At 42.8% G+C, this 19,744-nt stretch overlaps 1 protein-coding gene across 1 annotated transcript in view; it reads right to left on the bottom strand.

The window, feature by feature from the left end:
- Window positions 1-19,429, bottom strand: part of LOC147261217 (SH3-containing GRB2-like protein 3-interacting protein 1) — a 36,109-nt gene extending 16,680 nt beyond the window's left edge. Inside the window, exon 1 of the mRNA XM_086203167.1 lies at window positions 19,097-19,429. Within this exon, the coding sequence (XP_086059293.1) occupies window positions 19,097-19,106 (10 nt within the window). The 5' untranslated portion in view covers window positions 19,107-19,429. The remainder of the gene's footprint in view (window positions 1-19,096) is intronic.
- Between the last annotated feature and the right edge of the window lie 315 nt (window positions 19,430-19,744).

Below are 19,744 nucleotides of genomic sequence, written 5' to 3'. Positions count from 1 at the left end.
AAACAGCCGTAAAATTGGATTTTGTGTTGTTTATCGATTCTGGATTTTATTTTCCCCAGATAAACACGAAGAATTCAATCTGTTTCAATCCAAAATGAGAATTTTTTTTTAGATATTTTTACAAGGAGAAGCAGAATACCGGGCAGCCGTGTTTCAGCCTTTTTTCAGTGATTAGCACGTTTTGGCGGTTTTAGCAAAACAGTAGTAGGTTCAGTTGGCAGCGAGGTTGAAGCCTGGACGAGATGGTGTCCCTGGAGTCCTACAAGGATTTAATAAGAGACGCGATAGCTCAAAATCTTTCGTACGCGGGCATTTCCACTAATTAATTACAATTAGGTATGCAGCAAGGATGTTCTGAAATGAGTGTCAGGAGATTTTGTGCACATCACAATATTTCCAGGAGGGGACATGTATCACGTCATTACATGATACGTAATTAGAGGTTGAGGTGTCAGTGCAGTGGTTAGCGCTGTCGCCTCACAGCAAGAAGGTTCCGGGTTCGAGTCCCGGATCGGGCACAGGATCTTTCTGTGTGGAGTCTGCATGTTCTCCCCGTGCCTGCATGGGCTCTCTCTGGGTATTCTGGCTTCTTCCCACCGTCAAGACACAAGACATGCAATTGGGGACTAAGCAAATTGGATACTCTAAATTGACTGTAGGTGTGAATGGAAGGTGTTTGTCTCTATATGTTGGCCCTGCGATAGACTGGCAACCTGTCCAGGGGGAACCCCACCCCGCCCCTGCTGGGATAGGCTCCAATCCCCCCGCGACCCTTAACAGGAATAAGTGGAAGACAATGGATGGATGGATGGCAATTAGAGGTTGCTATCAGCAGGACAATAAATCAGGGTCAGTGTACCTTCTGTTTCAGAAATGGAAAAATGGTTTTTGTTTTCTTATTTGCGTTTGAAAATTGAAAATAGAATGATCACTGTATGTAAAAGCAGGATTTGCATCTCAAGAGAATAAAATATCCTGAGCTTATATGAAATTTGTTAGTTTTAGGAATGAGTCCTCAAATTCAGATATGGTATTGTTGAATCTCATCTCCAAGTTAATGCCTTAAATGAGGTCTATGGTTAACACAAGCTTGGTTTACTTTGAGGTTTTGTTTTATGGCATAAAATGCACTAGTTATACCATACTTGTGAATTTCAAAGTGTTTTATGTGTACCAATAACACTAGTTGATTACAAGGGCCTAAAGCAAGACCAGAGGTTGACAGGGACATTAAACATCACACCAAAATAGAAGCGCTAAGTAAGGTGTGGTAACCTTAAATTCATATATCCACAGTGTAGTTTGTTCATAGCATAAAATCAGTTTTCTACTTTGAACAATTTAATTTACAGTTCAAATCATATCATAAGTGGAGTTTCTTTTTCCTCTTTAGTGAAGATGATCTTGCTAAACAAAACCAGTGTATAGAGGTGCCTGACAAAAATATATCATCCCTATGGCACTTTATATTACTTATTCTACATGGGTGTGATAGGACGACCTGACTCAGAAAAATACATCCAGAAATTGCAGCATTATAGCTTAGTCTGCTGGTTGCTAACATTTTGCGAGCACTGTCCAACTGTCACAGATCACGTAGTTCTTTTTCATTGTCTAAACCGTAGTAGCCAGATAGAGCCATGGCACAGCTTCCTGTGTAGGCTAATGTTTCAGAGCAGTGAATAAGACTGGATTTCCGTAGTCAGATAACTGAGCTTATTGGGAGGGGGTAGGTGAAACGGAGGGGAGTATGGACTCAAATGCAAACGCACTTGAAACAGGAGTGGAATTGGATATGACCTTCAGTCAGGTAGTGCCGGGAAATGCAGCTTAACTGAAAAAACGGGTAATCAAAAGCAGTGTTCCTTCTCCAAATAACTAATGGGTGAGCGTTGGAGGTGGGGAATGAACAGGCAGTTTGGAGTCATTAAGATGGCAAGGGGAGTATGGGAAAAGCTCCAGGGCCAACAGATAACTGAAGAAGTCTTCCAAAGAAATGGAACTGGCAAAAAACAGACAAGCCAAAAAACAGGAAAAACAGAGGCAGACTTGCAGTTCACACATGAATGCGTCACAATCTGGCAGAAAACAAAGGGAGAGGGAGACCTATATAGCGTGGGGACAGGTGCAGGTGATTGAGATTGATTGGCAGAGGAGGTTGGCTGAGGGAGTGAGTGAGTGAGTGGTGGTGCATTCAGGGTGACACAGAAAACCCAGTGGTGAAAATTGCAAACCATGACAGAGCAACCCCCGCCCCCCAAGGGATGGCTCCTGACATCCCAAAACGGGGGTTGGTGGGAGGCGGGGGAACAGGTGGAGGACTAGTATTCAGGTGAAGCAGACCATTCCATACCCGGGGAGGGGTGGGAGGTTCTCCAGGGAAGAGACCCATTCTGATCATCCTGAACATCCATCCAGTCAAAGTTATCTTGAGTGCCCTGATTATTCTGAGTTTCCTGCTTCTTGTGCGTTTCCTGATTCTCCTCCTCCTCTTTGTTCAGTAGAACTGGGGAAAAAGGGCGGGGCTGTTGAGAGAGGGCAGAACCACGGGAGTTGACAGTGGTGGATGTGAGAGGGCTGATCAGGGTTTCTCTGGTGAAAGTCAGCAATGAGTTGAGGGTCAACAATAAAAGAGGCAGGGACCCACGACCTCTCTTCTGGGCCATAGCCCTCCCAGTCAACCAAATATTGTATGCCTCGCCCTCAGCGGTGAAAACGAAGAAGGCGTCGGACAGCATACACAGGATTGCGTTCAACCATGTGAGCAGGGGGAGGCGGAGGTATTGGAGGCACCAAGGGACTTTCTGGAGCAGGTTTGATTCTGGATACATGGAAGGTGGGATGAATGTGCATAGACTGATGGAGCTCGAGTCTCACTGCTACTGGGTTAATTATTTTTTCAATGGGGAATGGACCAATGAATCTGGGTGCCAAATTATTGGACTCGACACAGAGGGGTAGGTCCTTGGTGGAAAGCCAAACCTTTTGTCCAACCTGGGAAGCAGGGGCTTGTGAGCAGTGACGGTTGGCAGATGTGGTGTAGCGATCAGCAGAGCACTGCAGGGAATTGCAGGCTTGTGTCCAGGTGCGTTGACAGTAGGGCCCTACCGATTAATCGGCCGATTATAGCCCGTTTGAGAATAATCGGTAATCGGCCTAAACTGGCCGATAATCGCCAATTTTTTTCAGAAATAAAATGCTAGGAATAAGACATGGTTTCCCTTTGAAAGGATCCCCCAACCCAACATTAGGCTATTTGTCCAGTAGAGGGCGCACCAACTTCATGACAAACTCACTAACCACCTCACAGCACAGCAGAGTGACTGGACTCGAGCAGGCAGCAGCAGGGACTCACGGAGGAGACTGTGTCCGCCTCAGAGGTAAATAAACAAGTTTGTGAAATAAACGTATACACCTTAGAGTTGATAGTGAAATTATGACACATGAGTTAGGTTTATTTTTATTTATTTATTCAATTTCTTTAGGCTATTCATAGAGGATCACGTGTGTGAGTGTGGGAGGTTGACAAAATAGTCCCAGACTCACAGTAACACCCGCTACAGTCTGAATAATAAGCAGAGAATAAATAAATAGCCAGGGGTGCAGTGTAAACCATGTAAACAGAAACACAACTAAGGAAAATGCTAAATGTAGGCCACGAGTTTGAAAATGGCCCATGTAACTATACAGATTCTTTTAAACAATGCATATTTAATGTCTTATGTCTCACTGTTCTCTCTCTTTTTTTCTTTTTTTTTTTTACAGATGTCAAAGGAAAGTGAGCGTACCAAGGTGTGGGACCACTTCACCAAGGATGCTTCTGGTGAAGCAGTTTGTAATATTTGTGCTGCTTCTCTAAGGCAGGGATCAACCACACGGAAGGGAAAAAACACGACAAACCTATGGCAATACCTTAGAACCAAACACAGTGAGGTGTATCTGAATCTGAATTCACAGGGCAAGAAGGCACAGACAGGCTTGTCCCAGACTCAGCCCTCACTCGCACAAGTGTTTGATAGGACCACAAAGTGGATCCCTGATGGCCCACGAACAAAGGAGATTGACAAATTAATCATGGAAATGATTGCCACTGATATCCTGCCCTATGCACTTGTGGAAGGTATAGGCTTTAAAAGGTTAATGGCCAAGGCAGCACAGAGATATCCTCTGAAAAGTGAAAAATATTTCCACACTCATTTGATGGATGAAATGTATTCTCAAGTTGCCAGGAGAGTAAAGCAACTGCTTTCAGTGGAAAATGCAGGAAACACAATTGCGTTTACCACAGACTGTTGGTCTGGAGCAGCTGAATCTCTCATGAGCATAACTGCTCGTTTTATTGATAATAACTGGAAGAGAGTCCAGGTCATGCTGAATGTTAAGGCAATGTTTGGGTCCCACACAGGAGAATATATCAGTGAGACTTTCCTGACCTTACTAAAGGAATGGGACGTTGACACACTGCGCGTCCACCTAGTGCTGAGGGACAACGGCGCAATCATGGTAGAAGGCATGAGGCTTGCGGAGATGCCTGGCATGAGCTGTTGTGCTCATACCCTGCAGTTGATCATTAATGATGGTCTCAACTCACAGAGAGTGTCCACCCTCTTCTGTACCAAGTGAGAGGGTGCACCATTGGTAACATTTACGATGAGAAGCGCAGATCCCTCAAGGGAGAAAATGCAGAAAAGCTGTGCTTTCTCCATTACAACCTGTCATTGCTGAATTGGGAGTATTAAGAGCAATTCACAGTTGTAGGGGCTTGTGAATATTTTAATATTGTTCTTATACTTCTTTCCCCACACTACCTCATTCTTTTGCAGTTGTTTGTTTTTATTGTTTGTTTCAAAGATGTAAGATGAGCAAAAGAGTTGTACGTTAACTTTATTGTTTGCACTTTATTTTAAAAACAAAACAAAACAAAAACACCACCACCACCAATGGTGCCTTGAATTTCAGTAGGGCCTCATGAATATTTTAATTTTGTTCTTATAATTCTTGCCCCACACAAAATACCTCATTCTTTTGCCATTGTTTTTTCATTGTTTGTTTTCAAAGATGTGAGATGATGAACAAAATAGTTGGATGTAAGAATTACTGTTGTGCACGTTGTTATTATTATTATTTTAAACAGCTAATGGTTCATTGTTGTTGGCCTTATGTTAAGGATGGTTGTTGTGTTAATATGCTGCATGCTTCAGCAATAAAAAGGATTTGAAATTAATTTTCTGCCTCTAATTTACATCTTTCTGGAAGTCTGAAAGGCTCAAAAGCAGCCATTTGTTCTATATATATGAAAACATTAAGTATATACTGTATATATATAGATATATAGATATATATATCTATATATATTACCTAAATCAACACAATTTTAAAATTAAATTTTTAAAAAATCGGCAGATTAATCGGTTATCGGATTTTTTTTCCTCCAATAATCGGCATCTTCAAAAAAATCCATATCGGTCGGGCCCTAGTTGACAGCGCTGAATGAAGGTTGTCACAGAAGGGCAAGAAGCCTCTTTTTCAAGAGCAGGGAACAGAGGAGGCTGATACCCATATGAACATTGAAAAGGAGAGCAGTGGCTGAACTGACCAAGGTGTTGTGGGCATATTCAACCCAAACCAGTTGTTGAGACCAGGAGGAGGGGTTACATGATACCAGGCAGCGGAGAGTGGTTTCCATTTCTTGATTCTTTCTTTCAGTTTGGCCATTAGACTGGGGGTGGAAACCAGAGGACAGGTTAACAGAGGCCCCCAACAGACTGCGAATTCTTGGCAAAATATGGATGTGAACTGGGGTACTCGATCAGAAACTACATTGACAGGGATTCCATGAAGATGAACAACATGCAGAAGGAGAAGTTCAGCAGTCCCTTTAGCTAAGGGGAGTTTTGGAAGGGGAATGAAAAGTGCTATCTTACTGAATCTATCAACTATGGTGAGGATGGTGGTGTTACCGTCAGAGGGAGGAAGACCAGTGACAAAATCCAGGGATATATGTGACCAGGGACGATGGGGTATGGGGAGTGGATGAAGGTGACCAGCAGGAGCCTGATGAGATGGTTTGTGTTGATTACAAATAGGGCAGGCTTTGACAAACTCACAAACGTCCTCTTCCATTGTCGGCCGCCAGAACCATCAAGCCAAGAACTCCTTGGTTCTGTGTACCCCAGGGTGACAGGTGAGCTTGGAAGAATGTGACCACTGTAGAACCTCAGACCTTAATGTAGCAGTACAAACAGACGATCAGAGGGGCAAGCACTGAATCCAGGTTGGTCTACTGAAGCAGCTTTGACTCTCTTCAATGTCCCAGGAGAGAGAGGCAACAAGACAGGAAGGGGGCAGAAAAGGGGCAGCCTCAACAGGGGAATTTTCCCTCAAAAATTGACAGGACAGAGCATCAGGTTTGACATTTCTGGACCCAGGGCGGTAGGAGAGAGAAAAGTTGAAGCTTGTAAAAAAAAAAGAGTAACCAGCGGGCTTGACGTGAGTTTAAGTGTTTTGCTGTGAGGATGTACTCCAGGTTTTTGTGGTCTGTCCAGACAAGGAATGGAACTTTAGTTCCCTCCAGCCAGTGCCGTCATTCCCCCAAAGATAGTTTTTCTGCTAGCAATTCTCTGTTACCAATGTCATAGTCTTGTTCTGCAGGGGTCAGTTAGCGAGAGAAGAAGGCACATGGGTGGAGCTTTTGGTTTGATGCTGAATGTTGAGACAGCACAGCCCCACCCCAACATCAGAGGCATCCACTTCCACCACAAACTGTCTTTAAGGGTCTCAGAGATGCAGAAAAGTAGCAGTGGTGAATCGTGCCTTTAAAGATTCAAAAGCCCTATTGGCTGCAGGAGTCCAGGAGAATGGGATTTTGGATGAAGTAAGGGCAGTGAGGTGTGAAGCCAGAGTACTGTGGCCACGAATGAAGCAGCGGTAAAAGTTGGCAAAACCCAGGAAGCGTTGCAGTTGTTTCCAATTCTCAGGGGCAGGCCAGGCTGTAACAGCTGAAATCTTGGCTGAATCCATTTGTAGACTACCCTGAGCCACAATGTATCCAAGGAAGGTGACTGAGGATGCATGAAATTCACACTTCTCAGCTTTGACGAACAGGGAGTTTTCCAGAAGCCGTTGTAGGACTGCCCTTACATGAAGAACATGTTCCTCCATGGACTAAGGGAAAATCAAAATATCATCAAGATAAACAAAGACAGAGTGGTTCAGCATATCTCTAAGGACATCATTAACTAATGCCTGGAAGACAGCAGGGGCATTAGTTAAACCAAAAGGCATGACAAGATACTCATAATGGCCTGTGGGGGTGTTCACGCTGTTTTCCACTCATCCCCCTCCCTGATGCCGACCAAATGGTAAGCGTTGCGTAGATCCAGTTTGGTAAAGACACTGGCCCCTTGGGAGTATTTCAAAAGCAGAAGACATGAGTGGCAAGGGGTACCTGTTCTTTATAGTTATGTCATTGAGACCTCTGTAATCGATGCAAGGTCTGAGGGTTCCATCCTTCTTGTCCACAAAAAAGAAGCCAGCGCCAGCAGGGGAAAAAGACGCATGAATGATACCAGCTGCCAAGGAGTCATTGATGTATGCCTCCATGGCCTCCCTTTCAGGGCCAGAAATGGAGTAGAGTCGCCCCTTGGGAGGGGTGATGCCCAGCAGAAGGTCAATGGTGCAATCATAGGGACGGTGAGGGGGTAGAGACATGGCCTTAGCTTTGCTGAAAACCTCAAAGGTCATGATACTGGGCTGGGACCCCTGAGAGATTGGGCTGGCCACAGGGAGGTGGAGAGTAGAGCAGTGCAGCTGCCTGCTTCAGGCAGACCCGATGACAGGTGGAACTCCAACCATGAATGACCCCTGCCACCAGTCAATATGTGGGTTATGACAGCAAAGCCATGGGTAGCCCAGTATAGGAGGGAGGCGAGGTGAGGGCAGAACACAAAATTGAACGGTTTCATGGTGATTACCAGACATGAGTAAACGGACCGGTATAGTTTGATGACTGACCATCCCCAGCAGATGACCATCAAGAGCCCTGGCAGGCACAGGACAAGGCAGGGGTGACAGATCAATACCCAGCTGATGAGCTAACTGTCAATTATGTTAGCATCTGCTACAGAATCAATTAACGTGGACAGGACTTGAAGAGATCTCAGGCAGAAGGAGCTTGGCTATAAACAGGACGGTCAAGTACAGAGGGGGTTTTAAAAGAGGATGACTCACCAGTAATTTCTCCACTATGAGCCCTCCCTTTTACTGGATAATGAGAGCTGAAGTGGCCTGGTCAACCACAGTACAGACAAACTTGACTTATGGCATCGCTCTTGTTCCTCAGGGGACAGACTAGCGCGGCCCAACTGCATGGGTTCAGGACTGTTGGTTAAGGGCTCAGAAGTGGCTGTAGACCGGGCCAAGTTGGGGGCAGAGCTTCTTGATGCATGAGCAGATACATGAGCTGGGTTGGTATTTTGCTTCTCTCTGTTGCAAGCCTTGATTTGAAGATCGATGTTAATAGCAAGAGCGATGACTTCATCAAGAGAAAAGGTTAGGGGCTAAGACACCAGTCCATCCTTGATGTAATCAGCCAGCCCACGCAGAAAAGTAACACGAAGAGCACCCTCATTCCATCCACTTACACAGGCCTTACTGCGGAAATCTATTGAAAAATCAAATACAGAACGACCCTTCTGACATAGACTTAGCAGGCCCCCTGCATCAGTTGAATGGACAACCTGCCCAGATACTTTGTGTAGCTCTGCAGCAAATGCCTCAAATGAAGTACAGGCAGGGGTCTGTCTCACAGTCTTGCTCTCCCTGTTAATTGATTAATGGTAAAAGCTACTTTAGCTTGTTAAGAAGCGAAGGTGAGAAGTTGCAATGCAAAAAAGATGGTGCAGTTTGTCAGGAATCCGGCTCACCAGCATAACGTTCAGGGGCTCCAATACATGGTTCAGAAACTCGGGGCAATATGGAGCTAGTCGGTGAGACAGGCGCAGGGACAGAGGCAGAGCTAACAGGGGCTAACTGCAGTTAGTTGCTGCACTTGGTTCGCCCACGAGGCGAGAGGCTGTGGCCTGCTTGGCCTCAGCTGAGGCAGATGTCATGAGGGCCTCATGTTGTTGGACTCCTTCAATGCATTTGAAATAGTTTTGGGCAGGGGAAGTGCATGCTGGGTCCATGTTTGACCAGATTGCACTGAAACGGAGGGGAGTATGGACTCAAATGCAAACACTTGAAACAGGAGTGGAATTGGAAATGACCTTTATTCAGGTTGTGTCAGAAACGCAGCTCAACTGAAAAAAACAGGTAATTGAAAGCAGTGTTCCTTTTCCAAATAACTAATGGGTGAGCGTTGGGGATGGGGAATGAACAGGCAGTTTGGAGTCGTTAAGATGGCAAGGGGAGTATGGGAAAAGCTCCAGGGCCAACAGATAACTGAAGAAGTCTTCCAAAGAAATGGAACCGGCAAAAACAGACAGGCAAAAAACAGGGGAAAAACAGAGGCAGACTTGCAGTTCACAAAGGTTGAAGTGGTTACCAGGGCTGAGGGAAAGGGGAACAGTCGAATCAAGCAGAGTCGAAGTCGGGAAGTCAGTCCGAGAGATATCGCTGGAGAGTTTGGCATGAAAGCGTCACAATCTGGCAGAGAACAAAGGGAGAGGGAGACCTATAGAGTGTGGGGACAGGTGCAGGTGATTTAGAGTGATTGGCAGAGGTGGTTGGCTGAGGGAGTGAGTGAGTGAGTGAGTGGTGCATTCAGGGTGACACGGAGAACCCAGTGGTGAAAATTGCAAAGTATGACAGCAGGGTCCCATTTAAGGACGATGGTGTCTCATTAATAATAATACAAATTTGCTTGGCCAGAACCAAAGACACTTCTGATGCTAGTACCAGAATCGTAACAACACATACCACACAGCACAATTACAGATTTTTCAGTGCAAGTAATGGATTTAAATACAGAGTTTTGTTGAAAATCCACATCAGCCATCAAAATTCACAGCATTTCATTTTGGTTTCTGAAAAAGATTGTACTTTCCTCATTCCACACTTTCTCAACTCTGTTGAGGAAAAATGCAAGTCAAGGTCAGGTTGTTGTCCTCAACAGCGCTAAAACAATAACAGGCCAACAGGGCCAGAGAAGATGAGGTATGGTGGAGCCTCATGAGTGGAACTCAGGAGTGTGACCCTCCTTTCTATCACTGAGGCGGGAGCCTCCATGATAAAACAAATTCTACCCTCACTGCCAGGTACACAAGAACAGAAAAGAGACGGATGAACACATCCTCACACAGATAACTGCTGTGTTGGTGTCACAGTGCTGTAGGAAACAAGTGAGCACAGAGTGTTCCTCCTTCCACAGAAACACATACACAGTGTCAGACACTGTACTATTCAGACAGCAAATTTGAACTGGAATATATAACCCTATGCACACTATTAGCACTGCTAAGAGCAAAAGGCTCACAGTTATAATACAAACAAATTTTCTTCAAAATAAATATTGAGAGGGCAGCACAGTGGTACAGTGGTTAGCACTGTTGCCTCAAGCAAGAAGGTTAGCACTGAAAATGCTCCATCTGAATGGACAGATGCTCAGATATGTCATGAGAAATAAAAGCTCTCGTGGGTGTGGATATGTCAGGGCTTGTGATGAAGATGCTCAATAGCAATGACTATTCCTGCTGCAAGCCTTCTGGCCAGTCTTCACCTGGATAAGCATGAGGAGGTGTGATAAGGAGTGAAAAAAGAAAATCACTCCTGGCATTGATAAGTAATAACCTGGTGGAGAGTATGAGAGGTACCACGGACAGTAAATGTTTCCCATCACTAACAGCAAGACAATGCAGACACAGTGCATCCAAGCAAGACACTCATCAAAATACACGGATCACTAAGTTTTTTTCAGCTCCATGTTTTATCATAGATTTTTTTTTAACTTTCTGAATACAATGAATGCAGTGACATGTTTTTTTTAAAGCTGTGGGATGGATGGTGTAGACGTGAGAAGCGTTTGTTTGACAGTATGTACCCTGAGAGGACACCGTCTCCCCATAGACTTCCATTGTAAGCGTGAAACGTGTCTCCCCCACTTTGAGGGCTTATAAAATGGAAACCGAGTGAGTCATATAAAAACTTTTAAAGATTTTTGAAGAGCAGAGTTGTGTGATTAATGTGGCAAAGTTTGGAAGCGATACCATGAATGCCTTAGGAGGAGATAGATTTTGTTCGGGGAGTAAAAAAAGTCCTGATTATGACAGTTTTGTCCAATTTGTGGACATTCTGTTGTAGACAGGTGAGGGGTCAGAGTGTAGGAATTTTGCGTCTTCATGAGACGAGTCCAACGGTGTTGGTTCCATGTTTGTGGGACATTCGTGGGGGGAATTATAGCGCTTCAAATTATCTGAAAATTATCTTGTAGTTGTGTGGCTCCCTAGGTGGTGCTATAGACTTTTCTTTTTGATTAGAGAATGTGTCGCCAGACCAGAGAAGTGTGCTGAATTTCAGCGAATTTCATGCATGTTCAGGGGGTGAAATTAGATGATGCTCATATTGCGCGCTCATTGACAGCAAGAACAGTCCAGGACCAGGTTTTGAATGGTGTGGATGTGAAAACCGGCTCCAGGCCGTCTGGCCCAGCTGCCTCATGGGTGTTGGGGGGGCTGGGACACTGTTTAGTGGGTGTTTGTAGTGTTTTTAGTGCTGCTGATGTGTTGCTCTGCCGAGCAAACATAATAGGGTCTTCGCCTGATGTACCTTCAGGCTCAGGCCCTAAAAATAAAACCAAACAAAAACAGTAAAACAAACACACACACACATATGCAACTGAGCACATAACTGAGCATTAAAAGGTAAAGAACCTATATCTTTCACTTAATAATAAAGAAGTTTAAAATTAACATAGTCCATGTTAAGACTCTTCAAAAGCAGAAACATATTTTTTACATATATACATTTTTTTCAAAAGCCACAGGAGAAACTTATCAGCAACACTGGCAACACATGGGTCATGTATTCCATTTTTTTTAAAAACCCGTGAGCTCAGTTGCTCTCCCTATCCTCTCCATGTGACACGTTTTTGCTGCTGGTTTGTTGGTTTGTTTTGTTGCATAATTCCACACTGCGCCATACATCTTCCAGCCCTGCATTTGCTTATAGCCCTGATTACACATGGCATCCTCAATTTGAGTTTTGATTCTATAATCTTTATTTTATAAAAGAAATCAATCATTATGGCCTTTCGGTTCAGTTTGTTACAAGTGGGGGCTTGTCAATCAATTCGCTCTGTTTGTGGCTGTGTTTTGTTGGAGGGGTTTTGTGTAGGGTTCTTTCTGAGGCATTTAGGACCTCTGTGTTTTCCTTCAGCACGCCCTTTGGATAGAAGATCCATACTTGTGAGGATAATTGTTGGTACAATCAGTCAGATGATATCTCAGTGTTTATGTGGGAAGGTTTGAGCCATCAGCAGTAATTGTCTGGTTGATCAGTCTCATATGGAGTTTGTGAGGGAGCTTATATCTCTTTAGTGCAAGGCCTGTGCTTAGCATGGCTAATGTGGCCTAACAATTTGAGGAATTTGTTGATCTTGGAGCAGTTTAAAAACTCTTTGCCTAGTCTGGTTGCCACATACCTTAATGAGTCGAAGGTTACAAATGTCACAGAGTTAGCAGGATAGGCTGATGAGTTTGTATTCATCCTTAAAGACCAGTCTGGTGTGCTGGCATGGGAGCCTGTTGTGTGTTCTAATGTTGTTTGTGGGACACTGCCTGTTCATGTTGGCATAGGGAACACCAGGACAGGGAGGAAAGGATTCGTGCAATTACTGCCATGAATTTGGTCACTGGAAGTCAAGTCTATTTTAACCATATTCTGACAGTTGTTATACTGGTGATAAAGTCTTTACGTGTGGAATGGAACTGTTTGTAATACTTGGTTCAGTGCTTATAATACACCTGAACTATGATTTGGTGCAAGGAAAGGTGTACGTTGATGTAAGGTAATTTTGGGCAAAGACTGGACTGGTGATGATGTTTGGCAATGTGGGTCACTCCTTCCTTAAACTGTTACGTGTCGAAGTACAAGGTATCCAGCAGCTTTTCTTCCTTTGTGCAAAATAATGGCAAAGTCTGTAGTCAGGCCTTGACACAATTCATCTGTCTTTGGAATCCCCAGGACCATTCAGAGCGATCAGGCATCTAATTTTCCTCCCATCTTTTTTGCTCAAGTGTTAAAACTGTTAGGGATGACAGAGTCAGTGTGCTTTGCAGCATTTTCATCAGACGTTTAAGTCCCTGTTGGGTTCATATTGCACAGAGCTAGATAAGGACTGGGAAGAGGTGCTGCCATGGTTACTGTTAGTTGCACGGGAGGTTGTGCAGGAAAGTACAGGGTTTAGCCCGAATGACTTTGTTTTTGGTCGTGCTGTATGAGGTCCACGGTCTGTTTTCAAGGATGGGTGGCAGAACGCAAATCTGCCCACCAGTCTACTTGAATATGTTAACCGATTTAAACATCACTTGTGTTCTACTGGAGGGTTGGCAAAACAAGCATCTGTAACAAGCTAAAATGAAAAAACTGTACGATGGCTATGCACAGCCCTGAGAGTTTTGTGCTGGCAATCAGATCCAGGCACTCTGTCCATTGGTCACTTCACTTTTACAAACTGTTTTCTCGTTCCCACACAGTGGTTAAAACACAGCGCAGACCTGAATCATCTGATATCAACCATTCCATGTCAATTTGTAGAAACTTTGCTATCCTCATCTCTCTGAGGCTGATGGGGACCCACAGGGGCCAACTCCAATGAGTCCTGCCCTCATAGCAATTATGGTTGGTGTTCTTTAGGGTGAGCGTGTGGATGAGGCACTCCTCGAGCCAGATGAAACATTGTCTGTTTGGTTGAAAAAAATTCAGAGAACTTAAGAGATTGAAAATGTTGGCTGTATTAATCCTTATCAAGGTTAAAAAAAAATGTAAGTCACAAAATACCACAGTGAGGACATATTTCATAGGCCAGCTGGGAAGTTAGCGTCACCATGAGCGTCCTAAAGCAAGAGCCAATGGGATTTTTGATTTGTAAAAATTAAGCTCTGTGGTGAACAAATGTTAATGAGAATGCTGTGTTTTGTTTTGCAACTTAATTTACAGACAAAAACTAGCTTTACGCTTCTATTTCCGGTATGATGACTTTGTCATGCCATTTTTAAGATACTTTAAAGTTTCCAAATTCATGTATTTGGTATTGTGTTTTTTTTTTGTCTATTTAGGCCGTAGAGCAAAATGTTACAATGTATTTATATTATGTTAGCCACTGACCTTATTTCAGAAAATGATATATTGCGGTTTTGCAAACAATATCAAAAAATATCAGGCTGTTTTCCTCCTGAACTCTCTGCACTCTGACCCCTAGTACCACCCACACACAAGGATAGCCTGTGTATGCCTGTACTTTGTGTATATGTTGCTCATATACATATAGATAGAAGGATAGATAGATATAAGGATAGATAGATAGATAGATAGATAGATAGATAGATAGATAGATAGATGATAGATAGATAGATAGATAGATAGATAGATAGATAGATAGATAGATGATAGATAGATAGATAGATAGATAGATAGATAGATAGATAGATGATAGATAGATAGATAGATAGATAGATAGATAGATGATAGATAGATAGATGATAGATAGATAGATAGATGATAGATAGATAGATAGATAGATAGATGATAGATAGATAGATAGATGATAGATGGATAGATAGATAAATAGATAGATAGATAGATAGATAGATAGATAGATAGATAGATAGATAGATAGATAGATAGATAGATGGATAGATAGATAGATAGATAGATGATAGATAGATAGATAGATAGATGATAGATAGATAGATAGACAGATAGATAGATGATAGATAGATAGATAGATAGATAGATAGATAGATAGATAGATAGATAGATAGAAGGATAGATAGATAGAAGGATAGATAGACAGATAGATAGATGATAGATAGATGACAGATAGATAGATAGACAGATAGATAGATAGATAGATAGATAGATAGATAGATAGATAGATAGAAGGATAGATAGATAGAAGGATAGATAGATAGATAGATAGAAGGATAGATAGATAGATAGATAGATAGAAGGATAGATAGATAGATAGATAGAAGGATAGACAGATAGATAGATAGATAGATAGATAGATAGATAGATAGATAGATAGATGATAGATAGATAGATAGATAGATAGAAGGATAGATAGATAGATAGATAGATAGATAGATGGATAGATAGATAGATAGATAGATAGATAGATAGATAGATAGAAGGATAGATAGATAGATAGATAGATAGATAGATGGATAGATAGATAGATAGATAGATAGATAGATAGATAGATGATAGATAGATAGATAGATAGATAGATGGATAGATAGATAGATAGATAGATAGATAGATAGAAGGATAGATAGATAGATAGATAGATAGATAGATGGATAGATAGATAGATAGATAGATAGATAGATGATAGATAGATAGATAGATAGATGATAGATAGATAGATAGACGGATGATAGATAGATGGATGATATATAGATAGATAGATAGATAGATAGATAGATAGATAGATAGATAGATAGATAGATGATAGATAGATAGATGATAGATAGATAGATAGATAATTTATCCTATGATTCATTCTGTACTTACCGTGCAAAAGTAGTTCTCAGTACAATAATGTAAATATACTACTTATCTGTTGTGCACTGCTACTTCTATTATGCACTTTACAAGGTAACCACTGCTAACTCTGAGATGTATGGACCATTCAACTACCACTTGCTCACCTAATGTATGTTGTTGTGTTGTTGTTCCGCAACTCATGTATCAAACTGTACCCTTCTCTGCTCCCTTAATCGCCCCCCATGGAAATGAATAAAGTTTTCTGAATCTGAATCTGAATCTGAATTTACCATCAGGGTTTTACTGTATAGCAGCCATCCCTTTGGTAACAACAGAATTTTTAAGGTCACCCCTCATGCTTCACTACCCTTCAAAGTTTTTCTCCAACAAGTGTATGACTGAAACATTAAGAAGTCCCTTCTTTTAAACAGAGTGCCAGTTATCAACTGTCAAAGGTGCAGAGGTTTGGTTTCTTCATATACCCTTCCTGTTCAACAGCACTGGTAAGCACTGATGGAGAGACAGATTGAAAGAATATAGCGTTTAGTATAGTTTTAGTCTTTAGTGTTTAGTTATAATATAGTTTAAGGTCGCAACTAATTCACTCTGACCCTACAGATGTGCTCATCATGTCACACTGCTAATATGATTTGTCTGCCGCCCCTTCACTTCGACTCCACGTCGAACCTCATCCTTTCATTTATAGTTGCCAGGGTTTGCGCATCTGCTACAGGATAAGTCAAAGATTTGAGGGTGGGTTTTGATAAGATTTGGTTGGACAACACAACTTAGGCAGCAGAGCAACTGATTTATTTATGGAACTGATCCAGCGCGGGAAGTTGTGACGTATCACCTTGGTGGTGGCATGTGCTCCCTTGATTGTCTTCAGTAGTACTTGACCACTGTGTTAGCACTCATAAGCTTTTTCTGGACAAAAGTAAGTCTCGCAAAAAAAAAAAAAAAAAAAAAAGGCAGTGTGAGGCTTTACTGTAAGATCACATACTTTACAGGTACACATTCTTGACACCTAATTAATTGTGCCCTACAATTGACGACTACAGATTCAATGCCAACACCAACACTTAAAATAACAGTTTGGCTAACAGCATTTATTTAACATATAACAGCAGTATTTATTCACAGTACTGTTGGATCAAATTCACAGAATTTGAGATGCAGAAATGTACAACAAAGTTCAGAGTCTTAGATGAGAGCACCTTGAACACACATACACACCTACGTACAGAAGCATATTGAAACGGTAGGCTAAATGGCATCTGGGGAATCTGTTACTCCATCCATCCAAAGTCTACTGCTTATCCTGTTAAGGGTCATGGGGGGCTGGAGCCCATGGCGAGAGGCGGGGTTCACCCTGGACAGGTCACCAGTCCATAGCAGGGCCAACACATAGAGACGGACAACCATTCACACTCACAGTCACACCTACGGTCAGTTTAGAGTATCAATCAGCCTCGTCCCCATTTGCATGTCACGGTGGTGCAGTGGTCAGCACTGTCACCTCACAGCAAGAAGGTTCAGGGTTTGAGTCCCGGCTCCACCACAGGATCTTTCTGTGTGGAGTCTCCATGTTCTCCATGTTCTCCCTGTTCCTGCGTGGGTTCTCTCTGGTACTCCAGCTTCTTCCCACCGTCCAAAGACATCAAGAGGGGACGAGGCTGATTGATACTCTAAATTGACTGTAGGTGTGACTGTGAGTGTGAATGGTTGTCTGTCTCTATGTCTTGGCCCTGTGATGGACTGGTGACCCGTCCAGGGTGAACCCTGCCTCTCGCCTGAAAGCTGCTGGGATAGGCTTCTTCAATCTTATTTTTCCGGCCCTTTATACAAAACCTGACCAATAGATGGATAGCCATTTTTATCGAATTGTAATGATATAAGAATTTAAATCACAACTCTAAATCAAATTGAAGCCCATCATATAATGTGATTGTTAAAAAATGAAATATGTTTGTACAACCCTGTAAGTCAATTTTATAATTCCACAGTTTGATTCCAATAATGGAAATGCAAATCCATTTTAAAATGGGCTGTATATACTGATATTTAAACTCAAATATACTTACTGTTAATACTAAAGTTTTGACTTCTGCAGCACAACTAACTCTTATTTTTAATCATCCATGACTAAATAAATGTTCTGTTGATGTGTAATATATAATCTACGTCATGGATAATTCATACAGCTCTCTTCTGTAGTATAAACCATGACATCATGTTGCTCGTGTACATGTTGTTAACGTGATAGACGAGATTTCAATGTAAATTTGTAATTCCTTACTACACTCAAACCTAAAATTCAACCTGTCTTTTAACATTAACTCAATCTTTAGATGGTAACACATTTTAATCCTTTATTTTATGACCACATTCATTTATGTAGCTGTTTTTAATGCTGTTTTAAATCGTAATGATGCTTTCATCAAACCATCTTTTAAGGTTGACCACTTCATGCACGATGCTTTCTGATAAAGCTTCTAAATCACTTCTGTATTTGAGAACATTTGCGTCATCTGTGAACAGAAAGAAATGCAAGATCTTTAGGGGTCAACTTTATTGTTGAGTAAATCAAAAGACTAATACTCTCATTGCTGATCACAAATTAGAATCCCTATGATCTTTAAAGATATACCCTGTGGTACTGTAGCTGGGTAGGAGGCCCAGTGCCACCTGACAGTTTATTCTGTTTCATTAGCCTGTGTGGCTAGCAATGTGATGTGTGTGTTGAATGTGTATTCCTGGAGATCGTGATCTGATCAGAATATCAAAGCATGCTAAGTGACTGCAGGCCATTGGCTAATTTTAGACCATTTCCATATTAGCATCATGGATTATAAGGGCCCGGCATCTGCCTAACAAGGGCTTTCTTTCAATCATTTCATCCTAGTTAGCTAGCTAGCGTGCTATTTTATCTGACGTCCAGTTGGCACCAACATATCCAGAGCTGGCAACAACAGCGCATCTCTCTTCTAACACCTATTTGTATAAAACACACCGGTGTGAAACCGCACACATGCAAAGAGAGACACGCACATTGACAGGTGTGTAAACACACACACGCACTATCCCCCCATGCGCGCGCATACACAGACACACACGCGCGCACACACACAGTAGGACAGCAGCACCTGCAGAATTGCAGACTGCTGGGACCATAAATTCCTTCCAAACCTCACACATCTCAGCTTGTATTGGACTCACCTTCCTATCAATCAGACATACACATCACACAGAACATGTCACTCGTCCCCCTAGTGCGTGCGTGCGCAAACACACACACACACACAGCACGTCACTGGATCGAGGCTTTAAGCACAAGAGGGCAAGCGGAGGACTTGGTGGGTGGTGGGTGGTGGGGGTACAGATGACTTACCTTGCATCATGATTCCAGATTCTCATCCTATATGGGCCCTGGTGCGCAGACGGACAGGAAATGGAGGAGAAAATCCAGCCGGTCAGAGGATGCCTGGGCAGGGCATAGCTAATTCTGCTCAGCTCCCTAACGAGGCACGATGTTGACTCCCTCCCTCCCCCCTCCTTCCACCCCCAAGGACTCCCAGACGCGGGGAGTTAGTGTATGGGGGGATGACAGTTAGAGGAGACCGAAGGAATATGGACTAAATCCTGGGACAGTGGGTCCTCTCTTTGCGTTAGGAGCAGGCGGCCATCTCTGAGAGGGGAGATGCTGCTGAGGGAAGGCAGAGGAGAAAAGACAGGGAGGGAGACAGGGAGGAGGGAGGGAGGGAGGGAGTGGGAGGCTTGCTGATGTCAGATCCACTCTAAACCAATCCCTGCGAGCCTGATCACATGGCTCCTGCTGTCCCCTGATGGCTTCAGCTACAGCTTACTGCACACACAAGGTTCAACATACTAACAGCACATTATTTAGATGATATTCAGACGTTTGCATTTTAAATATCACATGTGTGTGTTTCTCTTTGTGGACATTTACAGACAATTTCGCATAAGTCTCAGACTGCGCTCATCATAATCAACTGGATTGAAGGTGCTGGACAGTGAG

This window comes from Aulostomus chinensis, chromosome 5 (assembly GCF_037954235.1).
Source record: "Aulostomus chinensis isolate RoL2024-O1b breed Wild chromosome 5, RoL_Achi_v1.0, whole genome shotgun sequence".
Taxonomy (NCBI): Eukaryota; Metazoa; Chordata; class Actinopteri; order Syngnathiformes; family Aulostomidae; genus Aulostomus; species Aulostomus chinensis.
Note: the sequence above shows the minus strand (reverse complement) of the source record. Positions and strands in the feature narration are given on the sequence as shown.